Consider the following 18,408-nt stretch of genomic DNA (forward strand, 5'->3'; position numbering starts at 1 on the left):
CTCTACCAGATGTTTGTCCACGGCAGACGAAGAGCCCCAGCTGCTGACCGGGCGTGGGGGAGGGCCTTCCCCGGCCTGCGGGGAGAACGCATTCAATAACCTCATTCGGTCATCTGTCCTCCACCTCCAGAGTTCCTGCTCAGCGCATCATGGCTGCCGGCTGTTCCTGCAGGGCTCTACAACAGCGGCCTCCGTGGAGTAACTCTGAGCCATCCTGGCACTTGATATTTTTTGCTGTGAAAAAGAGGGCTGTTGTGTTATTCTGTTATTATTTTGTGTCCTTTTAAATATTACATTCAGTTAAATAAAAGTTGAAATATTTCCAGTTTAACATCCATAATTCAAGCTATTAGTCTTTTTCCTCCTCCAAAATTCAATATATTTACAGTGTTTGATGCTAAATTTAAGTCTTCCTGTAATTCTCATGGTGCTAGAGCCCTAATATTTGGTGTAAATGGAGAGCAGGGTACTCTGATTACAATGAAATTAGTCTCACATGTCTGGGAGAACTAGTAGTTTTTTCTACATCATTAAATATGAGTGTTTGGGGTTTGAAAAAACAATCAGTGTGTGTCTTTGTGAGTGTGTCTGTGGGTGGTAACACACACTCCTTCAGTGCAGTCTTAAAAAGAAAAATACACAGCGTGACAAACATCATTAAACATGAGTGGTTGGTGTTTGGGGTTACCATAGGGTTTGTGGTCTGGGGTTTGAAAAAACAATCAGTGTGTGTGTCTTTGTGAGTGTGTCTGTGGGTGGTAACACACACTCCTTCAGTGCAGTCTTAAAAAGAAAAATACACAGCGTGACAAACATCATTAAACATGAGTGGTTGGTGTTTGGGGTTACCATAGGGTTTGTGGTCTGGGGTTTGAAAAAACAATCAGTGTGTGTGTCTGTGAGTGTGTCTGTGGGTGGTAACACACACTCCTTCAGTGCAGTCTTAAAAAGAAAAATACACAGCGTGACAAACATCATTAAACATGAGTGGTTGGTGTTTGGGGTTACCATAGGGTTTGTGGTCTGGGGTTTGGGGTTTGAAAAAACAATCAGTGTGTGTCTTTGTGAGTGTGTCTGTGGGTGGTAACACACACTCCTTCAGTGCAGTCTTAAAAAGAAAAATACACAGCGTGACAAACATCATTAAACATGAGTGGTTGGTGTTTGGGGTTACCATAGGGTTTGTGGTCTGGGGTTTGAAAAAACAATCAGTGTGTGTGTCTGTGAGTGTGTCTGTGGGTGGTAACACACACTCCTTCAGTGCAGTCTTAAAAAGAAAAATACACAGCGTGACAAACATCATTAAACATGAGTGGTTGGTGTTTGGGGTTACCATAGGGTTTGTGGTCTGGGGTTTGAAAAAACAATCAGTGTGTGTGTCTGTGAGTGTGTCTGTGGGTGGTAACACACACTCCTTCAGTGCAGTCTTAAAAGGAAAAATACACAGCGTGACAAACATCATTAAACATGAGTGGTTGGTGTTTGGGGTTACCATAGGGTTTGTGGTCTGGGGTTTGGGGTTTGAAAAAACAATCAGTGTGTGTCTTTGTGAGTGTGTCTGTGGGTGGTAACACACTCCTTCAGTGCAGTCTTAAAAAGAAAAATACACGGCGTGACAAACATCATTAAATATGAGTGGTTAGGGTTTTGGGTTTGGGGTTACCATAGGGTTTGTGGCTTGGGGTTTGTGGCTTGGGGTTTGGGCTTGGAGTTTGGGGTTTGGGCTTGGAGTTTGGGGTTTGGGCTTGGGGTTAGGGTTAGGGTTAGGGTTAGGGTTACCATAGGGTTTGTGGTCTGGGGTTTGAAAAAACAATCAGTGTGTGTGTCTGTGAGTGTGTCTGTGGGTGGTAACACACACTCCTTCAGTGCAGTCTTAAAAAGAAAAATACACAGCGTGACAAACATCATTAAACATGAGTGGTTGGTGTTTGGGGTTACCATAGGGTTTGTGGTCTGGGGTTTGGGGTTTGAAAACACAATCAGTGTGTGTCTTTGTGAGTGTGTCTGTGGGTGGTAACACACACTCCTTCAGTGCAGTCTTAAAAAGAAAAATACACAGCGTGACAAACATCATTAAACATGAGTGGTTGGTGTTTGGGGTTACCATAGGGTTTGTGGTCTGGGGTTTGAAAAAAACAATCAGTGTGTGTGTCTGTGAGTGTGTCTGTGGGTGGTAACACACACTCCTTCAGTGCAGTCTTAAAAAGAAAAATACACAGCGTGACAAACATCATTAAACATGAGTGGTTGGTGTTTGGGGTTACCATAGGGTTTGTGGTCTGGGGTTTGGGGTTTGAAAAAACAATCAGTGTGTGTGTCTGTGAGTGTGTCTGTGGGTGGTAACACACACTCCTTCAGTGCAGTCTTAAAAAGAAAAATACACGGCGTGACAAACATCATTAAATATGAGTGGTTGGTGTTTGGGGTTACCATAGGGTTTGTGGTCTGGGGTTTGAAAAAACAATCAGTGTGTGTGTCTGTGAGTGTGTCTGTGGGTGGTAACACACACTCCTTCAGTGCAGTCTTAAAAAGAAAAATACACAGCGTGACAAACATCATTAAACATGAGTGGTTGGTGTTTGGGGTTACCATAGGGTTTGTGGTCTGGGGTTTGGGGTTTGAAAAAACAATCAGTGTGTGTGTCTGTGAGTGTGTCTGTGGGTGGTAACACACACTCCTTCAGTGCAGTCTTAAAAAGAAAAATACACGGCGTGACAAACATCATTAAATATGAGTGGTTAGGGTTTTGGGTTTGGGGTTACCATAGGGTTTGTGGCTTGGGGTTTGTGGCTTGGGGTTTGGGCTTGGAGTTTGGGGTTTGGGCTTGGGGTTAGGGTTTACCATAGGTAAGGGGGTTATAACCACGATCGTCACTGTGACGATTCTCAAGCCCTGAATAACTTTTGAACCGTACGACCTAGATTGATGAAACCTTGACCTATCCCCCCATTTTCGTGGGTGAAATTTCCATCGGTGGCACTCCCAAGTCGCTGGGAGCTTCCGTTGCGGAGATACGTCACATTTGTTCTCTTCCTGTCACTTGGGGCCAAGCTGTGTGTGCAAAAGCAAAACTCGCAGCAACACCGTTGCGCAGTACTTCCGGTGCCGCCGGAAGTGTTTCAAAATAAAACCGGAAGAGCTGAATTGAAAATGTTAACGATCGTAATAATAATAATAATAAAGAAAAATAAGGTACTTAAACTTGGATATCTCGCGACCTACCCCCCATAATTCGTGGTCGGGCTTTCCAACGCTGCCATCGGCGAGTTCGTGCGACTTTTCGTCCCGGAGATATAGACTTTATAATGTGTCATTATTATTACAATTTTATTCGGTATCTCCGGAACGGAAGGTCGCACAGACTTGCGGATGGCGCCGATGGAAAGCCCGTGGCCGATTTATGGAAGGTGGGTCGCATCTCCGTTGCTCTAGGACGTACGGTTGGCGAGCTATGGAGTAAAGCGTCTTAAATCGGACACCTCCATTTTGCGCTATGCAAATCCTTTGACCGCTCGGATCTCCCGAACCGTACGAGCTAGAGCCTCGGGATCAAGACCTGCCCCCCCGTTTGTCAGGACGGGCTTTCATTCGGCGTGGGTCTCAAGTCTGTGCGACTTTGCGTTCCGGAGATATATACAGGAAGTTGTCATTTAAAAGTGTAACAACACACAACATGGAAGAAAAAAAACAATCAGTGTGTGTCTTTGTGAGTGTGTCCGCGGGTGGTAACACACACTCCTTCAGTGCAGTCTTAAAAAGAAAAATACACAGCGTGACAAACATCATTAAATATGAGTGTTTGGGGTTTGAAAAAAACAATCAGTGTGTGTCTTTGTGAGTGTGTCTGTGGGTGGTAACACACACTCCTTCAGTGCAGTCTTAAAAAGAAAAATACACAGCGTGACAAACATCATTAAACATGAGTGGTTGGTGTTTGGGGTTACCATAGGGTTTGTGGTCTGGGGTTTGGGGTTTGAAAAAACAATCAGTGTGTGTCTTTGTGAGTGTGTCTGTGGGTGGTAACACACACTCCTTCAGTGCAGTCTTAAAAAGAAAAATACACAGCGTGACAAACATCATTAAACATGAGTGGTTGGTGTTTGGGGTTACCATAGGGTTTGTGGTCTGGGGTTTGAAAAAACAATCAGTGTGTGTGTCTGTGAGTGTGTCTGTGGGTGGTAACACACACTCCTTCAGTGCAGTCTTAAAAAGAAAAATACACAGCGTGACAAACATCATTAAACATGAGTGGTTGGTGTTTGGGGTTACCATAGGGTTTGTGGTCTGGGGTTTGGGGTTTGAAAAAACAATCAGTGTGTGTGTCTGTGAGTGTGTCTGTGGGTGGTAACACACACTCCTTCAGTGCAGTCTTAAAAAGAAAAATACACAGCGTGACAAACATCATTAAACATGAGTGGTTGGTGTTTGGGGTTACCATAGGGTTTGTGGTCTGGGGTTTGGGGTTTGAAAAAACAATCAGTGTGTGTGTCTGTGAGTGTGTCTGTGGGTGGTAACACACACTCCTTCAGTGCAGTCTTAAAAAGAAAAATACACGGCGTGACAAACATCATTAAATATGAGTGGTTAGGGTTTTGGGTTTGGGGTTACCATAGGGTTTGTGGCTTGGGGTTTGTGGCTTGGGGTTTGGGCTTGGAGTTTGGGGTTTGGGCTTGGGGTTAGGGTTTACCATAGGTAAGGGGGTTATAACCACGATCGTCACTGTGACGATTCTCAAGCCCTGAATAACTTTTGAACCGTACGACCTAGATTGATGAAACCTTGACCTATCCCCCCATTTTCGTGGGTGAAATTTCCATCGGTGGCACTCCCAAGTCGCTGGGAGCTTCCGTTGCGGAGATACGTCACATTTGTTCTCTTCCTGTCACTTGGGGCCAAGCTGTGTGTGCAAAAGCAAAACTCGCAGCAACACCGTTGCGCAGTACTTCCGGTGCCGCCGGAAGTGTTTCAAAATAAAACCGGAAGAGCTGAATTGAAAATGTTAACAATCGTAATAATAATAATAATAAAGAAAAATAAGGTACTTAAACTTGGATATCTCGCGACCTACCCCCCATAATTCGTGGTCGGGCTTTCCAACGCTGCCATCGGCGAGTTCGTGCGACTTTTCGTCCCGGAGATATAGACTTTATAATGTGTCATTATTATTACAATTTTTATTCGGTATCTCCGGAACGGAAGGTCGCACAGACTTGCGGATGGCGCCGATGGAAAGCCCGTGGCCGATTTATGGAGGGTGGGTCGCATCTCCGTTGCTTTAGGACGTACGGTTGGCGAGCTATGGAGTAAAGCGTCTTAAATCGGACACCTCCATTTTGCGCTATGCAAATCCTTTGACCGCTCGGATCTCCCGAACCGTACGAGCTAGAGCCTCGGGATCAAGACCTGCCCCCCCGTTTGTCAGGACGGGCTTTCATTCGGCGTGGGTCTCAAGTCTGTGCGACTTTGCGTTCCGGAGATATATACAGGAAGTTGTCATTTAAAAGTGTAACAACACACAACATGGAAGAAAAAAAACAATCAGTGTGTGTCTTTGTGAGTGTGTCCGCGGGTGGTAACACACACTCCTTCAGTGCAGTCTTAAAAAGAAAAATACACAGCGTGACAAACATCATTAAACATGAGTGGTTGGTGTTTGGGGTTACCATAGGGTTTGTGGTCTGGGGTTTGAAAAAACAATCAGTGTGTGTGTCTGTGAGTGTGTCTGTGGGTGGTAACACACACTCCTTCAGTGCAGTCTTAAAAAGAAAAAGGGTCCCGACCCGCAGAGCCGTCCTCCGGGTCGCGGCCCCCGAGAAGAGGGGCCGAAGGCACGTGGAGGCATAGAGACCGACACCCTGGGCCCTGGCTGAGCGGCTCGCCCGTCCCCGGGCGTAGAGCCTCGCCGGAGGCGCCTACGGAAAGGTCTCGGCGGCCCGAGTCCAGCCGCGGCGGAACCGGCGCTCTGGGCCCTCGCCTTCCGTAGACACGGGCCGCCGAAGTCCGAAAACCTTCACCTCGTTAAGCGCCGTATCTCGGCAAAGGAAGGTCGCAGACGCGTGGCGCGGACGCGTACGGAAAGGGCTCGGAGGGGCCTGTCGCGACGCGTCGGCCCCAGACACGTGGCTCTCTCCTGGGCCGAACTCCGCAGGGGAAGGCGCTACGGACGAGCGGGGCGGGCCGTCCGGCGCGCGGCGCCGCGCCGAGCGGGGCCGTCCCGGAACGGTCCGCCTGCGCCGCACCGTCCCGGAGAAATCTGCGTTCAAAGTCTGGGAAAATTATCATTGAATAGCTGCGGAGTGCGAACCCTTGCCAGTATATTACACTTTCACATCTACTTCCATTCAGCCTACCGCAGAGAATCCCGGGCCCTTTTCGGGGCCCTTCCCGAGGGGCCGCGAGCCCGAAAATCGGCTCGGTCCGTCGCGGGGACGCCCGCTTTCGGCAGGGAGCGGTCCCAGGTCTCTAGCGCGTCGTGCGGCCGAGCAGGCCGCCGAAACCCAGGTCCGTAACCTTCCGCTCATTTTCAATGGTGACCTCCTGACCTTTGGAGTTTGCACGGCCATAGCTCGGGAACGCAACGGGCCAGGGGGACGGGGCCGGCTGCGTCGGAAAGCTCTCGGAGAGCTCCGCGACATACGTCGGGCCCGGACCCGCAGAGCCGTCCTCCGGGTCGCGGCCCCCGAGAAGAGGGGCCGAAGGCACGTGGAGGCATAGAGACCGACACCCTGGGCCCTGGCTGAGCGGCTCGCCCGTCTCCGGGCGTAGAGCCTCGCCGGAGGCGCCTACGGAAAGGTCTCGGCGGCCCGAGTCCAGCCGCGGCGGAACCGGCGCTCTGGGCCCTCGCCTTCCGGAGGCACGGGCCGCCGAAGTCCGAAAACCTTCACCTCGTTAAGCGCCGTATCTCGGCAAAGGAAGGTCGCAGACGCGTGGCGCGGACGCGTACGGAAAGGGCTCGGAGGGGCCTGTCGCGACGCGTCGGCCCCAGACACGTGGCTCTCTCCTGGGCCGAACTCCGCAGGGGAAGGCGCTACGGACGAGCGGGGCGGGCCGTCCGGCGCGCGGCGCCGCGCCGAGCGGGGCCGTCCCGGAACGGTCCGCCTGCGCCGCACCGTCCCGGAGAAATCTGCGTTCAAAGTCTGGGAAAATTATCATTGAATAGCTGCGGAGTGCGAACCCTTGCCAGTATATTACACTTTCACATCTACTTCCATTCAGCCTACCGCAGAGAATCCCGGGCCCTTTTCGGGGCCCTTCCCGAGGGGCCGCGAGCCCGAAAATCGGCTCGGTCCGTCGCGGGGACGCCCGCTTTCGGCAGGGAGCGGTCCCAGGTCTCTAGCGCGTCGTGCGGCCGAGCAGGCCGCCGAAACCCAGGTCCGTAACCTTCCGCTCATTTTCAATGGTGACCTCCTGACCTTTGGAGTTTGCACGGCCATAGCTCGGGAACGCAACGGGCCAGGGGGACGGGGCCGGCTGCGTCGGAAAGCTCTCGGAGAGCTCCGCGACATACGTCGGGCCCGGACCCGCAGAGCCGTCCTCCGGGTCGCGGCCCCCGAGAAGAGGGGCCGAAGGCACGTGGAGGCATAGAGACCGACACCCTGGGCCCTGGCTGAGCGGCTCGCCCGTCTCCGGGCGTAGAGCCTCGCCGGAGGCGCCTACGGAAAGGTCTCGGCGGCCCGAGTCCAGCCGCGGCGGAACCGGCGCTCTGGGCCCTCGCCTTCCGGAGGCACGGGCCGCCGAAGTCCGAAAACCTTCACCTCGTTAAGCGCCGTATCTCGGCAAAGGAAGGTCGCAGACGCGTGGCGCGGACGCGTACGGAAAGGGCTCGGAGGGGCCTGTCGCGACGCGTCGGCCCCAGACACGTGGCTCTCTCCTGGGCCGAACTCCGCAGGGGAAGGCGCTACGGACGAGCGGGGCGGGCCGTCCGGCGCGCGGCGCCGCGCCGAGCGGGGCCGTCCCGGAACGGTCCGCCTGCGCCGCACCGTCCCGGAGAAATCTGCGTTCAAAGTCTGGGAAAATTATCATTGAATAGCTGCGGAGTGCGAACCCTTGCCAGTATATTACACTTTCACATCTACTTCCATTCAGCCTACCGCAGAGAATCCCGGGCCCTTTTCGGGGCCCTTCCCGAGGGGCCGCGAGCCCGAAAATCGGCTCGGTCCGTCGCGGGGACGCCCGCTTTCGGCAGGGAGCGGTCCCAGGTCTCTAGCGCGTCGTGCGGCCGAGCAGGCCGCCGAAACCCAGGTCCGTAACCTTCCGCTCATTTTCAATGGTGACCTCCTGACCTTTGGAGTTTGCACGGCCATAGCTCGGGAACGCAACGGGCCAGGGGGACGGGGCCGGCTGCGTCGGAAAGCTCTCGGAGAGCTCCGCGACATACGTCGGGCCCGGACCCGCAGAGCCGTCCTCCGGGTCGCGGCCCCCGAGAAGAGGGGCCGAAGGCACGTGGAGGCATAGAGACCGACACCCTGGGCCCTGGCTGAGCGGCTCGCCCGTCTCCGGGCGTAGAGCCTCGCCGGAGGCGCCTACGGAAAGGTCTCGGCGGCCCGAGTCCAGCCGCGGCGGAACCGGCGCTCTGGGCCCTCGCCTTCCGGAGGCACGGGCCGCCGAAGTCCGAAAACCTTCACCTCGTTAAGCGCCGTATCTCGGCAAAGGAAGGTCGCAGACGCGTGGCGCGGACGCGTACGGAAAGGGCTCGGAGGGGCCTGTCGCGACGCGTCGGCCCCAGACACGTGGCTCTCTCCTGGGCCGAACTCCGCAGGGGAAGGCGCTACGGACGAGCGGGGCGGGCCGTCCGGCGCGCGGCGCCGCGCCGAGCGGGGCCGTCCCGGAACGGTCCGCCTGCGCCGCACCGTCCCGGAGAAATCTGCGTTCAAAGTCTGGGAAAATTATCATTGAATAGCTGCGGAGTGCGAACCCTTGCCAGTATATTACACTTTCACATCTACTTCCATTCAGCCTACCGCAGAGAATCCCGGGCCCTTTTCGGGGCCCTTCCCGAGGGGCCGCGAGCCCGAAAATCGGCTCGGTCCGTCGCGGGGACGCCCGCTTTCGGCAGGGAGCGGTCCCAGGTCTCTAGCGCGTCGTGCGGCCGAGCAGGCCGCCGAAACCCAGGTCCGTAACCTTCCGCTCATTTTCAATGGTGACCTCCTGACCTTTGGAGTTTGCACGGCCATAGCTCGGGAACGCAACGGGCCAGGGGGACGGGGCCGGCTGCGTCGGAAAGCTCTCGGAGAGCTCCGCGACATACGTCGGGCCCGGACCCGCAGAGCCGTCCTCCGGGTCGCGGCCCCCGAGAAGAGGGGCCGAAGGCACGTGGAGGCATAGAGACCGACACCCTGGGCCCTGGCTGAGCGGCTCGCCCGTCTCCGGGCGTAGAGCCTCGCCGGAGGCGCCTACGGAAAGGTCTCGGCGGCCCGAGTCCAGCCGCGGCGGAACCGGCGCTCTGGGCCCTCGCCTTCCGGAGGCACGGGCCGCCGAAGTCCGAAAACCTTCACCTCGTTAAGCGCCGTATCTCGGCAAAGGAAGGTCGCAGACGCGTGGCGCGGACGCGTACGGAAAGGGCTCGGAGGGGCCTGTCGCGACGCGTCGGCCCCAGACACGTGGCTCTCTCCTGGGCCGAACTCCGCAGGGGAAGGCGCTACGGACGAGCGGGGCGGGCCGTCCGGCGCGCGGCGCCGCGCCGAGCGGGGCCGTCCCGGAACGGTCCGCCTGCGCCGCACCGTCCCGGAGAAATCTGCGTTCAAAGTCTGGGAAAATTATCATTGAATAGCTGCGGAGTGCGAACCCTTGCCAGTATATTACACTTTCACATCTACTTCCATTCAGCCTACCGCAGAGAATCCCGGGCCCTTTTCGGGGCCCTTCCCGAGGGGCCGCGAGCCCGAAAATCGGCTCGGTCCGTCGCGGGGACGCCCGCTTTCGGCAGGGAGCGGTCCCAGGTCTCTAGCGCGTCGTGCGGCCGAGCAGGCCGCCGAAACCCAGGTCCGTAACCTTCCGCTCATTTTCAATGGTGACCTCCTGACCTTTGGAGTTTGCACGGCCATAGCTCGGGAACGCAACGGGCCAGGGGGACGGGGCCGGCTGCGTCGGAAAGCTCTCGGAGAGCTCCGCGACATACGTCGGGCCCGGACCCGCAGAGCCGTCCTCCGGGTCGCGGCCCCCGAGAAGAGGGGCCGAAGGCACGTGGAGGCATAGAGACCGACACCCTGGGCCCTGGCTGAGCGGCTCGCCCGTCTCCGGGCGTAGAGCCTCGCCGGAGGCGCCTACGGAAAGGTCTCGGCGGCCCGAGTCCAGCCGCGGCGGAACCGGCGCTCTGGGCCCTCGCCTTCCGGAGGCACGGGCCGCCGAAGTCCGAAAACCTTCACCTCGTTAAGCGCCGTATCTCGGCAAAGGAAGGTCGCAGACGCGTGGCGCGGACGCGTACGGAAAGGGCTCGGAGGGGCCTGTCGCGACGCGTCGGCCCCAGACACGTGGCTCTCTCCTGGGCCGAACTCCGCAGGGGAAGGCGCTACGGACGAGCGGGGCGGGCCGTCCGGCGCGCGGCGCCGCGCCGAGCGGGGCCGTCCCGGAACGGTCCGCCTGCGCCGCACCGTCCCGGAGAAATCTGCGTTCAAAGTCTGGGAAAATTATCATTGAATAGCTGCGGAGTGCGAACCCTTGCCAGTATATTACACTTTCACATCTACTTCCATTCAGCCTACCGCAGAGAATCCCGGGCCCTTTTCGGGGCCCTTCCCGAGGGGCCGCGAGCCCGAAAATCGGCTCGGTCCGTCGCGGGGACGCCCGCTTTCGGCAGGGAGCGGTCCCAGGTCTCTAGCGCGTCGTGCGGCCGAGCAGGCCGCCGAAACCCAGGTCCGTAACCTTCCGCTCATTTTCAATGGTGACCTCCTGACCTTTGGAGTTTGCACGGCCATAACTCGGGAACGCAACGGGCCAGGGGGACGGGGCCGGCTGCGTCGGAAAGCTCTCGGAGAGCTCCGCGACATACGTCGGGCCCGGACCCGCAGAGCCGTCCTCCGGGTCGCGGCCCCCGAGAAGAGGGGCCGAAGGCACGTGGAGGCATAGAGACCGACACCCTGGGCCCTGGCTGAGCGGCTCGCCCGTCTCCGGGCGTAGAGCCTCGCCGGAGGCGCCTACGGAAAGGTCTCGGCGGCCCGAGTCCAGCCGCGGCGGAACCGGCGCTCTGTCAATGTTCTGCTCTGAAGATTTTATTTTTTTTTTCAGAAACTTTTTCAGCAGATTTGTTTTCAAAGTAGTCCTTTTTAGTAAAGGATTTTTTTTTATTTGTATAAACCGTTGCGGGCCTTGAAAAGAAAAGGAATATTTATTTTTCTACCAAAGCTAAAATTATTTTCATGAAGATTTTATGTTTTTTTTCAGCCGATTTATGTTCAAAGTAGTCCTTTGGTAAAGGATTTTTTTTTATTTGTATAAACCGTTGCGGGCCTTGAAAAGAAAAGGAATATTTATTTTTATACCAAAGCTGAAATGTATTTTTATGAATATTGTATTTTTTTCAGAAACCTTTTCAGCAGATTTATTTTCAAAGTAGTCCTTTGGTAAAGGATTTTTTTTTATTTGTATAAACCGTTGTGGGCCTTGAAAAGAAAAGGAATATTTATTTTTATACGAAAGCTGAAATTATTTTTATTAAGATTTTATTGTTTTCAGAAACTTTTTCAGCAGATTTATTTTTAAAGTAGTCCTTTTTAGTAAAGGATTTTTTTTATTTGTATAAAATTTTGGGGCCTTGAAAAGAAAAGGAATATTTATTTTTATACCAAAGCTAAAATTATTTCCATGAAGATTTTTTTGTTTTTTTTCAGCAGATTTGTTTTCAAAGTAGTCCTTTTTAGGATTTTTTTTATTTGTATAAAATTTTGGGGCCTTGAAAAAGATTTGAAAGATTTTTTTTTTTATTCATAAATTGGCTAATGTTCAAGTGGTTAATAAAGAGTTTGGTGAGCATTATTTGTCTAAATGTGTAATTCTTTACAGAGAGTTATTTCATCTTTGAAGTCATGGTTAGTATTGAAATGCAATAAAATAATAAAAAAAAGTCATTTAAAAAATAATAATAATAAAGTGTACAGAGGAAGCTGGAATCACAACAGGCATTCAGCAGCAGCCACCGCTCTGCCCATAGAAACGCACACGCGCTGTTTCTCTGTCGCTGCCACCGTGGAGAGAGAGAGAGAGAGAGAGAGGCTGCACCGGCTCTCCTCACTGATATCCAGCCGGTTTTTGCTGAATCGCTGCTGATAGAGACGTGAGCGGCTTGCGGAGGACGCGGAGCAGTTTCCTGGGTAACAGTCTGTCTTAAAGCTGAGATGCCAGGGTCCGATCGCACATCAGGGCTGGCTGGAGGAGGAGGACGAGCGGCTCAGGGATGTTTACGTGAAGAGACCGGGTGGTTTTTTTCCACCTTTCACCCTCGCTGCTGATCTGTGACTGCATGCGCGACCATCTCACCGCTGGAGTAAAAACAACAGGTGAAGCAGACGAACTCGGAGCTCCCTGTCATCCCGGGAGGGTTAACCAAAGAGCTTCAACCGCTGGATATCGGAGTAAACGGGGCGTTTAAAGCCAAGCTGCGAGCGGCGTGGCAGAGATGGATGTCAGAGAGCGAGCACAGCTTTACCGGGAGGCAGCGCAGGTGAGTTACGCCAGTTATGTGAATGGACTTTGGACGCGTGGGCTCATGTTTCTGCAGCGATTGTTGTCCGAGCTGTCGTGAAAGCCGGCGTAATTTCAGAGCAAAAAGTGCATTTCAATGAGCCTGTCTTGGAAAGTGAGGGATACAGTTCACCAACACTTCCCTCTGAGGATTCAGAAACGGCTCGTAAAAGGAGCAGGAAGTTCCTTCCTAACATGTCTGTGGATGTCCAACCAGAATCTTCCAGTGATGAGGATGAGTTACCGCGCAGACAAGCACGTGCAAGTAAGAGGAAACTACACTTTCCAGTGCCAGCTCCTTCAAATTTAACGTCTGACCCTGTGGAACAGTTCGATGCTAAGAAAATGTGCATGACTGGAGCCACAGAAAATCCATCCAGCAACGAAGTCCCTGCATCTGATGATGTAAAGCCAACTCAGGTGGTAGAGGAGACTCAAATGAGTCAGGAAACCCAACTGTAGGTCAGAAAACAAGAAAAAAGGTTTAAAAAAAAAAAAAAAAAAAACGTTTATATGTTTCAAAAGTGTTTTAATCAGGTGTTGTTAGAAGCTATCATGTATGTTAAGGTAAAGAAAGAGTTTTAGAAATTGAAATTGAATTTTAAGAATATTTATTTTCAAAGTAGTCCTTTGGTAAAGGATTTTTTTTATTTGTATAAACCGTTGTGGGCCTTGAAAAGAAAAGGAATATTTATTTTTATACCAAAGCTAAAATTATTTCCATGAAGATTTTATTTTTTTTTTTCAGAAACTTTTTCAGCAGATTTGTTTTCAAAGTAGGGTTTTTTTTATTTGTATAAAATTTTGGGGCCTTGAAAAGAAAAGGAGTATTTATGTTTATACGAAAGCTGAAATTATTTTTATTAAGATTTTATTGTTTTCAGAAACTTTTTCAGCAGATTTATTTTTAAAGTAGTCCTTTTTAGTAAAGGATTTTTTTTATTTGTATAAAATTTTGGGGCCTTGAAAAGAAAAGGAATATTTATTTTTATACCAAAGCTAAAATTATTTCCATGAAGATTTTTTTGTTTTTTTTCAGCAGATTTGTTTTCAAAGTAGTCCTTTTTAGGATTTTTTTTATTTGTATAAAATTTTGGGGCCTTGAAAAAGATTTGAAAGATTTTTTTTTATTCATAAACTGGCTAATGTTCAAGTGGTTAATAAAGAGTTTGGTGAGCATTATTTGTCTAAATGTGTAATTCTTTACAGAGAGTTATTTCATCTTTGAAGTCATGGTTAGTATTGAAATGCAATAAAAATAATAAAAAAAAGTCATTTAAAAAAAACAATAAAAATTGTTGTAGATGAGAATTTAGAAGCTCCTTGCGTTGTTGTGTAGCTGTGTTTTTTTGACGTTTTTATTATTATTTTTACAAAGAACTCCAACCGCTGGACATCGGCGGTGCATGTGATTAAAATGCGGGACCACGTATGTCCGAAGATGGTCTTTATTTATTAATAAAGTGTACAGAGGAAGCTGGAATCACAACAGGCATTCAGCAGCAGCCACCGCTCTGCCCATAGAAACGCACACGCGCCGTTTCTCTGCCGCTGCCACCGTCAGGGTCCCAGCGTGAGCCAGGGCGGTTGTATATTGTTTGATTATGTTTGCCTCATTTTGAAATCACTGACTCCCCTCTCATTTCAGGTGTCTTGGCTGGCCCCTCCTCGTCTTCTCCCTCCCTCTCCTCCTGGTGATCACCTGCTCCTCCCTAATGTGCCTCACCTGTGTCCTTTTGTCTGCCCTGATCCCCTCACTCGGTGGCAGTTCGTCTCGTCTACTACCTGACTTCCAGCCGTCCTGTTCTCCAGCAGCGTGAGTATTTTTCTGAGCCTAGTATTTGTGTATTTTTTATTATTATTTTTGAGAACCGTGGTGACTCAACCCTGCGTGTGTGTGTGTGTGTGTGTGTGTGTGTGTGTGTCCCTCCTGCCGGCTTGTGCAGCGCCTACGTTTTTGCCCTGAGATCTGGTGCTTTTGAACTGTGTTCCCTGAGTTTTCGGGCACAATAAACTACTTTAATTTAACCTCTGCCTGTCTCCCGTCCTGCGCTTGAGTCCGTCTGCAACCTCCCTGACAGCCGCCGTGGAGCGAGAGAGAGAGAGAGAGAGGCTTAACCGGCTCCTCACTGATATCCAGCCGGTTTTTTTCACCTCTGCAGCGCAACGTACGGTAATTGTCTGTCTTAAAGCTGAGATGCCAGGGTCCGATCGCACATCAGGGCTGGCTGGAGGAGGAGGACGAGCGGCTCAGGGATGTTTACGTGAAGAGACCGGGTGGTTTTTTCCACCTTTCACCCTCGCTGCTGATCTGTGACTGCATGCGCGACCATCTCACCGCTGGAGTAAAAACAACAGGTGAAGCAGACGAACTCGGAGCTCCCTGTCATCCCGGGAGGGTTAACCAAAGAGCTTCAACCGCTGGATATCGGAGTAAACGGGGCGTTTAAAGCCAAGCTGCGAGCGGCGTGGCAGAGATGGATGTCAGAGAGCGAGCACAGCTTTACCGGGAGGCAGCGCAGGTGAGTTACGCCAGTTATGTGAATGGACTGTGGACGCGTGGGCTCATGTTTCTGCAGCGATTGTTGTCCGAGCTGTCGTGAAAGCCGGCGTAATTTCAGAGCAAAATGTGCATTTCAACTTTCCGATGCAATGTCATTTTTAGAGTCGCATGTATTACAGGTAAGCGTGTCGGCAGAGGTCGATTGGCTAACGTCTCGGAGGAACCAGGAAGTGCTTCGTGAGCTCTCCCCGAATGGTAAGTTACCTTGAGATTTGCCCTTCACAATTCGACGGAAATATCATAAAAAAACAGACTGTTATCATGTTAAAAGTTGTTGGAAAGGGTTCCTTGGAACCTTATGCAACGTTTACATGTGTTTGTGACCGAGTGTTGATGCAAAAATTTTTATCCGTGTTAGTAAAGCATGCTAATTGACTGAGCTAAATACATGTAAATGCATTGAAACGTTGTTGTTGTTGTAGTAGTAGATGAGGATTCAGAAGCTCCTTGTGTCATTGTGTAGCTGTGTTTTTTGACGTTTTCTTCTGGGTGACTCTTCATCATAACAGACATGCTCTGTGAAGATCCAAACTTGCTTCTTGAGTATAACAAACTGATGGGCTACCTCATGGGCTACCTGTGTGTCCTGACGGGACACAGATCTGTTGTCATGACAAACATGACCAAGGAAAATGTCTTGAACGCAGAACGTACCAAGCATGGATTCCATATCACAGTGAGTTGCTTTGAACTAAGGACTGAAATGTGCAGTGTAAAACAGACCAATACTAATGTTCTGAATTATTCTCCCCAGGTTGACGAACACAAAACTGTGCGTACATATGGACAGGCATCCTTGTTTGTCACCACGACCGAGCATTCCTGGCTGAGAAAATTGATAGAGATCCTCTCTGTCCAAAAGATTCATGACGATTGCAGTTATGTCTTTGCATCCATCCGTGGGAACCAAATTGTGAAACCTGTCCACTTCCTTCAAGCTGCCTGGAGAGATGCTGGCCTGGGAGGTATTATCACTTTCAACAAGATACGGAGCAGTGCCTCCACCCAAGTAAGTTTGTGTGATTTTTTTTTTTTTTTTTTTTTTTTTTTTTTTTTGAAGCCATTGTGATTTTATGGATAAAACAGGACATACAGAATATGTTTTTTGTTTTGTTTTTCTATTTGCAGGCCAGCAAATATCTCACTGTCGAGGAAAAAGAAAAGCTGGCTAAGGCTATGTGTCATGATACAAAAACCGCTGAGCGTTTCTACGTGGCGCTGCCTGACAAGAAGGAAGCCTCAAAAGTTAGAGATTTAAGATTGAGGGCGATGAACATGGCTATGGCAGATGTGGAAGAAAGAAGCCCCACTGAGGACGAAACAACTGAAGATGAGGATGAGCCCGTCTTGGAAAGTGAGGGATACAGTTCACCAACATTTCTCTCTGAGGATTCAGAAACGGCTCGTAAAAGGGGAAGGGAGTTCCTCCCTAACATGTCTGTGGATGTCCAACCAGAACCTTGCAGCGACGAGGATGAGTTACCGTGCGGACAATCACGTGCAACTAAGAGGAAACTACACTTTAAATTTGAAGGAGTTGGCACTGGAATGTCTGACCCTGTGGAACAGTTTGATGCTAAGAAATCCAGCCACAGTAAATCCATGCAGCACAGAAGTTTCTGCATCTCATGCTGTAAAGCCAACTCAGGTGGTAGAGGAGACTCAAATGAGTCAGGAAACCGAACTGTAGGTCAGAAAACCAACTTTAGACAGTTTTGAGCATATTTATTTTCAAAGTAGTCCTTTTTAGTAAAGGATTTTTTTTATTTGTATAAAATTTTAGGGCCTTGAAAAGAAAAGGAGTATTTATGTTCATACGAAAGCTGAAATTATTTTTATTAAGATTTTATTGTTTTCAGAAACTTTTTCAGCAGATTTATTTTTAAAGTAGTCCTTTGGTAAAGGATTTTTTTTTATTTGCATAAACCGTTTTTCTCCTTGAAAAGAAAAGGAATATTTATTTTTATACCAAAGCTAAAATGTATTTTTATGAAGATTTTATTTTTTCAGAAACGTTTTCAGAAACTGGCTAATGTTTAAGTGCTTAATACAGAGTTTGGGGAGCATTATTTGTCTACATGTGTAATTCTTTACAGAGAGTTATGTCGTCTTTGATGTCATGGTTAGTATTCGTTAGACTTCGTCATTGGTGAGTTCGTTATCGGTGAGTTCGTTATTGGAGTTCGTTATCGGTGAGTTCGTTATTGGAGTTCGTTATCGGAGTTCGTTATCGGTGAGTTCGTTATTGGAGTTCGTTATCGGTGAGTTCGTTATTGGAGTTCGTTATCGGTGAGTTCGTTATTGGAGTTCGTTATCGGTGAGTTCGTTATTGGAGTTCGTTATCGGTGAGTTCGTTATTGGAGTTCGTTATCGGTGAGTTCGTTATTGGAGTTCGTTATCGGTGAGTTCGTTATTGGAGTTCGTTATCGGTGAGTTCGTTATTGGAGTTCGTTATTGGAGTTCGTTATCGGTGAGTTCGTTATTGGAGTTCGTTATCGGTGAGTTCGTTATTGGTGAGTTCGTTATTGGAGTTCGTTATCGGTGAGTTCGTTATTGGAGTTCGTTATCGGTGAGTTCGTTATTGGTGAGTTCGTTATTGGAGTTCGTTATCGGTGAGTTCGTTATTGGAGTTCGTTATCGGTGAGTTCGTTATTGGTGAGTTCGTTATTGGAGTTCGTCATTGGAACTTTAACTAAGTGAAGGTGTAAAATCATGGACTTGGAAGAATTTATGCTTTCCCAGGCACATAGACGCACCAAACTTGGCACACATACATTTCAGGCCATTCTGAGTCGATAGGTCTTGGTCCCATGTCTCTACGAGCTTCCTCAGGTGTAAAATGATGGACTTGTAAGTTAGAATTTATGCTTTCCCAGGCAGGTAGAAGCACCAAAGTTGTAATAATAATTTCCCAACAGCCAGCCGGCCACGGGTGTGGCTGTGAGTCTGACAGCGATGAGAGGGAAGCTGGCAGGTTTGAACTCGCGCCGTTGTTTCCTGTTTATTGTCGTAATAAATATTCTGCAGAGTCAGCCACTGGTAAGGATGAATGAGGAATCGCTGTGGTGCATGTGATTAAAATGCCGGACAACGTACGTCCGAAGATGGTCTTTATGTATTAATAAAGTGTACAGAGGAAGCTGGAATCACAACAGGCATTCAGCAGCAGC

General features: G+C 50.2%; 1 protein-coding gene across 2 annotated transcripts; it reads left to right on the forward strand.

Annotated features, from left to right (window-relative positions):
- The first annotated feature begins 12,574 nt into the window (after window positions 1-12,574).
- LOC114429604 (uncharacterized) lies at window positions 12,575-17,015 on the forward strand. 2 transcript variants are annotated; one of them, XM_028398327.1, is made up of 5 exons: window positions 12,575-12,655; window positions 15,358-15,433; window positions 15,748-15,914; window positions 15,993-16,247; window positions 16,367-17,015. In XM_028398327.1, exons 1-5 carry the CDS (start codon window positions 12,611-12,613, stop codon window positions 16,955-16,957), a joined length of 1,134 nt encoding a protein of 377 aa, XP_028254128.1. In that variant the 5' UTR covers window positions 12,575-12,610; the 3' UTR covers window positions 16,958-17,015. The 2 variants fall into 2 exon arrangements, with proteins under 2 accessions (XP_028254128.1, XP_028254129.1); XM_028398328.1 differs by lacking the exon at window positions 12,575-12,655 and adding an exon at window positions 14,648-15,197.
- The last annotated feature ends 1,393 nt before the right edge of the window (window positions 17,016-18,408 follow it).

Source organism: Parambassis ranga, unplaced genomic scaffold, assembly GCF_900634625.1.
Source record: "Parambassis ranga unplaced genomic scaffold, fParRan2.1 scaffold_171_arrow_ctg1, whole genome shotgun sequence".
Taxonomy (NCBI): Eukaryota; Metazoa; Chordata; class Actinopteri; family Ambassidae; genus Parambassis; species Parambassis ranga.

Excerpts from the sequence above, each read along its gene's own strand:
- LOC114429604 (XM_028398327.1), top strand. The coding sequence starts at position 12,611 with ATGGATGTCAGAGAGCGAGCACAGCTTTACCGGGAGGCAGCGCAG. Across the intron at positions 12,656-15,357 it reads TTTACCGGGAGGCAGCGCAG|GTAAGCGTGTCGGCAGAGGT; the intron begins GTGAGTTACGCC and ends CATGTATTACAG. Across the intron at positions 15,915-15,992 it reads AGCATGGATTCCATATCACA|GTTGACGAACACAAAACTGT; the intron begins GTGAGTTGCTTT and ends TATTCTCCCCAG.